This window comes from Echeneis naucrates, chromosome 3 (genome assembly GCF_900963305.1).
Source record: "Echeneis naucrates chromosome 3, fEcheNa1.1, whole genome shotgun sequence".
Taxonomy (NCBI): Eukaryota; Metazoa; Chordata; class Actinopteri; order Carangiformes; family Echeneidae; genus Echeneis; species Echeneis naucrates.
The window spans coordinates 23165926-23171940 of NC_042513.1; the positions used below are offsets into that span (position 1 = coordinate 23165926).

Sequence of the window (6015 nt, forward strand, 5' to 3'; positions counted from 1 at the left end):
ACGTGCCTCAGAGTAGTTGTAGATGTGACTGTTTACATGAATAACGTGTGAAATTCTGTGCTAAGTATTTTATTGCACAAGGTCACAACAACCTTCATCATTTACAACCAAACCCTGATCAGTTCATACTTTGCACCAAGGGGACAAATCCTTTAACGAGTTACTGGGCAGTCACATTCACAGGACCAAAACTTTTGTTGTGTGTCTGTTTTGTGAGGTCACTATGAGTTTAATGTTTCTACCGGCGGCTGGCTGGACAGAGAGCTCAGCCTGTCACAGGCAGAGGCACGAAAAAGACACAGATGAAGATGAGCAGGTACTGTCAGACCTTTTCTGAGACATTTTCACCTTAAACACGCAATTTTTCAACACAACCGGTAAACATTTGTGCAAAACTATTTTATTTACAAAACAAAATGGCACAAAGTGACAGCAGGGCAGCCACATACATGCACAGCTCAGACAGATGTAGTGCTAGCTTAGATTTACCACATTGCAGGTAAACTTCATCCAGTCAGCAAGGACCCTGCAAAAGCACTACACAGGGCCAAGGACAATTTAAAGATAAAACTACTTTAACTTATGAGTATAGTTTTTTTTTTCCAGATCTGAACACGATTCATTACACTCTTTGTTCCCAGTGTCAACTTCTGCTCCAAGTACATTTTGAACAATAGCTTTCTACTCACACAGCACAAAGAATGGTCCCTTCTGACAAGTTAAGCTTTCAGGTCCCACATACTCCACCACGCTCTTCCTGCATGGTAATACTTCATTCATGACAACTTGGAACTAGAAGTTTTGACCAAGGGAAAGGACTGTAACGTCCCTGGAGGCTGAAACGAATGGCACACCATAAAAACAATGCAAACTTAACACCACACTTCAGAACAAGGGCAACGGTGTCCCCACTGTTCCTCACTTCAAGGAAGTTCTTTGTTTCAAGATGTCTTCAATAAACGATCTAACATTTTCAAACCAGAGCTTTCTTTTTTTTTTTTTTGCAGATGATGTTTTCAGCATCTGTTTGGATGTTGGTTCAGTTCACCTTAATTTATTCAAATGGAACTCAGTGAGGTTTGCCTTGGGAAGCCCTGCGTCACACATGCAGTTCCTTATCTCACTATAGGCTTAAATGTGTGGTCCTTTAGTATGGCTTCCCCTCGTGTTTCCACGTTTCACAATCAAAGCATTAAGAAAACTGAGCATGGCCTCTGGATTACTATATTCAGTCCATTACTCAAGCATATTGACAGCAAAATTTAGAATAAGGACATACAGTGAATTATACAAATCAGCTGTTTAACTTTCTAAAAGGTTGATGTCTGCCCCTGTGCCGAACAAAAGCATGCGTATTACACACATACACCCACACACACACATACACACAAAAGGTGGTATCCTGATGTCTTTACCAAAGCCCTTCAACTACAGAAGACGCAGCTCTAGCCTCTTGCCAGTAAACACTGTGGTATCCATCGTCCATCCGTCATACAGAGGACAGTCCGCTCATCAAACTCACATTAGATGTCCTGTCTTTCAGTGTATCTTACATTGAAGTAATGAGAAAATAGAGGAAACGTGAAAAGGTAAGGGGACAGTGACAGAAGGAACATAAACAAGGACAAGAGGCAGTAGAAATGGTACCAAGTTGGGTGAAACTAAAACGAAAATGACTTGAAGGTATCAGCTAGCCAGTTCACTGAGGGCTAGGTGGAGGTTCTTGCTCGGTGGGGTCCAGGCTGTTGGGGAGGGGGCAGAAACTGGGGACAGGTGGTACTGTACGGGGGGATGGGAGAGGTTAAGTTACAGCTCTGAGACTTGAGTGGAGAGGGTTAGGGCTGGGAAGTGCTGCAGAGGATATAGAGGCTGTGTCCATCAGCCTGCCAGTTTACTGGCCACCAGAGAGGGTTTCCTCTGGGGCAGGTCCTGGGGGGTGGGGATGTGGTCCCCTGTGATCTCGGTCTTCTCTGGTGCTGCTGTTGGCAACTGTTTGTTCTTGATCTTCGCTTTAGCCATGTTGTAGTCACCTGAGTCAAAGTACTTTTGCTGTAGAGAGACGTGACATTTGAAGTTTAAACAATGACAAATGCACCTCTGAGCAATGGATTTGGAACAGTCATATTCTAATAACTTTGTACATAGAAATAGTAATAATTGTATCTTCAATAAGAAAAATACATTCTTCTGGCTAACTGTGCTCTGAAAGAAAGTTTTTATGAGTGGCCCTTGTTTTTTTTGCATCATGTGCAAACACATGGACACAGACAATGTGCTTCACCAGTTTCCCACCAGAGTTAGCAGATTTTCACAGATGTGAATAAAAACCAACTGTTCAAATACCCTTTAAAAGTATAAATGTGTTTATGACACCTCACTTGAGGCAAAACGCTTCACATAGACATCTGTTTGTTCACATTCGATTGTTTGTTGATTGTCTACTAATCTTCGAGCAATGTACTGCTCATTCCAGCGTCAGCTCACTCTTGGTTGCACACTGAGATAAACCTCTAGCAATTTAAAGCCATGCACATGAAATGAATAAATGTTGTCCTGATGGTGTGCAATGCGATTTATCGAAAGGCATTTCCAAAAACATAGTCTCTTATCGATTAAAGTGAAAAAGTCAAGTAATCGTACATTAAATCGTTTAATCAGACAGCTTCAGTTTATTCATACATAGCCACCACAGAGACGGGAGCGATCCTCATGTGATGTCTGACTGACTAGCAGACAAACAGAAAAGATAACTCACCCCCTTTTGGAGGCGTTTGCGAAGCAGATCAGAGCCTCCGGGTTTATTTCCTAAATTTGGATATCTGGCCTTAAGCTTGGCCTCCTCTGCCTTCTCAGGACTGATCACCTTGTCCTGAACCTCCTGAGAGAAAGAAAAAATAAGAAGAAAAGCAGAAGCATGACAGTGAGATTACAGTGAGACCCTCTTGCTCAAAAAGCAATGCTGCTTGCACAACAACAGACTGTATAAACCAGATGCCTCCAGGCCCACAGTGAAATATCAGCCAGCAGCGTCAAAACTTATTATCTACCTATAAAATGTGGTTGGCATTTCTGAAAATATGGCTACAGTGATTTCCTGTCAGTGTTTATGAGAGCCGGTCAGAACAACACGGGTGTTTAAATATGCAGCCAGCAGCCAGCAGCCTCAGATTACCGGGCAGGGCATCCGGTCCGGATTAACGCACATTAACCGTCGCTGTTAGCCGTGGATGTGTTGAACATGTCGGATGCTGAACCCCCCCACAGCCGCTCGGTGTCAGTCGGAGATAATATCGGATGTCATTTGTCTTCAGGGAATAAGACGGCTGTGCTAACGTTAGCAGCGCAGCTAACTGTTGCCGCTGAGTGAATGTCATGACAGTTAGCTGCTAACCTTAGCATCCGACATTCACACACACAAAAAAAACAAAAACAGCCGATGGGTTTCGTTTTGTTAGCAGCTTTAACCCTCAGAAGGGCAGCTGGTAACGCGATATCGTGCCACAATTTGACAAATAAGCACAGACTTTGTGCTCGTTTTGGGTGGATGTGTCAACAATAAGCGCGGGGGGCCACGGAGCTAACGCTAAGTAGGTTAGCTATGACAAAGTCAGCGTCGCTTCCTCTGCGGCCAAAAACAACACAAAAAAAACAAAACACACAGGTGCCTTCTCGTCCAACGTGGTCTCATCCGCCGTCTGCGTGTCTTCGTTGTCCCCCGACATGTCTGGATGATCGCGGTGCTGGCCCCGGAGAACAGCTCTCTTGTCGGACTGATCCTCGGCTCCTCCGCTCCGGCTCTCCGCTCCCACACGACGCCGCCGCGCAGCGCTCGCTCCCGCACCAGAAGTACGACGTCACATGCGGAGACACCGCGCGCGCTCACGTGCGGGAGCTACTCCCGTTCTCGTGCACTCGCAGTTGGGGGGGCTTTTTTTTGGGGGGGGGGGGTCGGATTTAGGTTGCGTAATGCACCGATCAGCTGTTAGATCCATGTGCTGCAACACAAATCCAGCTTCCTGCTGAATAATCCTCAGATCTGCACGCAGGCGGATGTTTGCGCTGATTAAGTTCTTTCCTCGTTGTTTTTTTATTTTTATTTTTTTTATAAACGTGTTTCTTCGTGCAGTCTTCTGAACACTGCGGTTGGTTTCTTTGCTCTCGCTGTGCCAAATGAAAGGGAAGGAGCATCAGAGCCTCATGATGCATACGAACGGGCCGCAGGCTGCTCAGAGAGGACCAACACTTATTTTCAGTGTTGTGAGTTGCTGTGCGGTTGCCTGTTGCAGGTGTTACACCCTGTAGCTGCTGTCAAACTGCACCGCCCAGCATCAAGAGCCGGAGAACAAGTCAGAGCGTTTCTGTGTGAGCTCACAAATTCATGACTGATTGTTCGTGCAGTTTTTCCACATAACTTAATGCTTTATCACATTTGGGATTAGTATCTGTAGCAGTCATACCATGACATTATTAATCTAAGGAAAATATGTTTGAGAAATAAAATTGTCCGAGAGTCAAATGTTTGGGCTTTCCCCACTATTTATCCTCTGTAGTGTAAACGACAGCAATAAAAACAAAACTACTCTAAACCATTACGTTTTATTTGAAATAGGACTAGAGGTTAAATTATTATTGCTGCTTTCATAAAACGCTCAGTGAATTATATTCGTCATTATCGTTTCCTCAGTCAAACCAGAATGATTCAAGTTTATTTAGGTTTGGCCATCGTTTTGTACCATCTTTCAGTTTCCTACTGTACCAGTCTTTGAGATGTTAAAGAAACAGAAATCTGACAGATTAATCCCCTCTTTTCAAAACTGGGCAAACTTTTTGGGGCAGTTTTTGTTTAAATGGTGTGCACTTTTTATTTCCTTTTATAATTAAAACACATAATAGATAGTTTCTTTAACAGTCTACTTGTAGTTTTTGATCACATTGTGCTTGATTTGTATAAAAACACCTGAAACAGTGAATAGACCTGAATGTCTGCATGCACTCATGGTGGACCAGTATACAGTTAGAGACAACAGACCAGCTCGTTTATAAACAAAACCATTCCTCGTTTGCACTTCTGACTTTTTTAACTGAGCTTAAAATCAGGGGACACTTTTGTTTTCACAGAGTGGGTGTGACATTTAGATGTTTAATTTCTGAATAACAGCAGAAGTCCCTTGTGTTCTGTTCTCCTCACCCCACCCTACAGTATTTCTCCCCAACCCAGGGTCTTTCTGTACGGAGATGAAGTGGTAGAACATGAAGCATGCTGGGAAAAAAAATAAAACAGAGACAGAGAAGAACTCAAGTTTGCTTTAGAAGATATATAGATATATTTTTTTCCAGATTTGAATATTAATGTCAAAAATACATACTATGATATACAGTTTGCACTACATCATCTTAGCATGACAGACGTCACAAGTAGTAACTGAAATATTAATTTAAATATTAAATAAACTGATGATAAGTAAACTGAAAGTGAATGTGTAAACACTAACTAAATTATTTTTTCTATTGCGACACTTCCAATAAAGTGGTTCTGTAACAGTACAAAAGTATTAGAATATTACTATTTTCTGTTTCATTTCCAGTTACAATGAGAAAAAAAATCCACAGTGCACTTCTGATGTTCTGCTGTGATGCTTTCAGTTGAATCGAGCTTGATTGCTTGTTCGACTTTGTTAGTGGTCCATGCTATGTGTTTTTCTTTTGGACAGGGGAACGATGTTGTAGCACAGCCTGCTACCCCAGTTCACCCTCTGCTCCAGGCTCAGGAAACACAGGGTCAAAGCTGAGTTCACCGTCAGTTCGATCAATCTAACATTTAAAGATTTAAAACAAAACCTTTTACCGTTAAAAGGGTCTTGTATTTATATAGAAATTAATTTAGCTATTCAAATGTTCAATGAGTCGAGTAAAAGTCCAATCAACATTTGGTTCGAGTAAACTTTTTTTTTTTTTTTTTTTAGATAAATTAGCAGTATAACTGCTTCTGTAAAAAAAAAAAACAAAAAAAAAAAA

At 42.1% G+C, this 6015-nt stretch overlaps 1 protein-coding gene across 4 annotated transcripts; it reads right to left on the reverse strand.

The window, feature by feature from the left end:
• Positions 1-538: 538 nt before the first annotated feature.
• On the reverse strand, positions 539-3836 carry arpp19a (cAMP-regulated phosphoprotein 19a). 4 transcript variants are annotated; one of them, XM_029497917.1, is made up of 3 exons: positions 3666-3836; positions 2756-2878; positions 539-2049 (listed from the first exon to the last, which is right to left on the reverse strand). In XM_029497917.1, exons 1-3 carry the CDS (start codon positions 3720-3722, stop codon positions 1879-1881), a joined length of 351 nt encoding a protein of 116 aa, XP_029353777.1. In that variant the 5' UTR covers positions 3723-3836; the 3' UTR covers positions 539-1878. The 4 variants fall into 4 exon arrangements, with proteins under 4 accessions (XP_029353777.1, XP_029353776.1, XP_029353775.1 ...); XM_029497916.1 differs by having other exon boundaries at positions 2756-2875; positions 3660-3836; XM_029497915.1 differs by having other exon boundaries at positions 3660-3829.
• Between the last annotated feature and the right edge of the window lie 2179 nt (positions 3837-6015).

Coding starts and splice junctions, on each gene's coding strand:
- arpp19a (XM_029497915.1), bottom strand. CDS start 3,722: ATGTCGGGGGACAACGAAGACACGCAGACGGCGGATGAGACCACGTTG. Junction 2,879..3,659: donor CGTTGGACGAGAAGGCACCT/GTGTGTTTTGTT, acceptor TCTTTCTCTCAG/GAGGTTCAGGACAAGGTGAT. Junction 2,050..2,755: donor GCAAACGCCTCCAAAAGGGG/GTGAGTTATCTT, acceptor GTCTCTCTACAG/CAAAAGTACTTTGACTCAGG.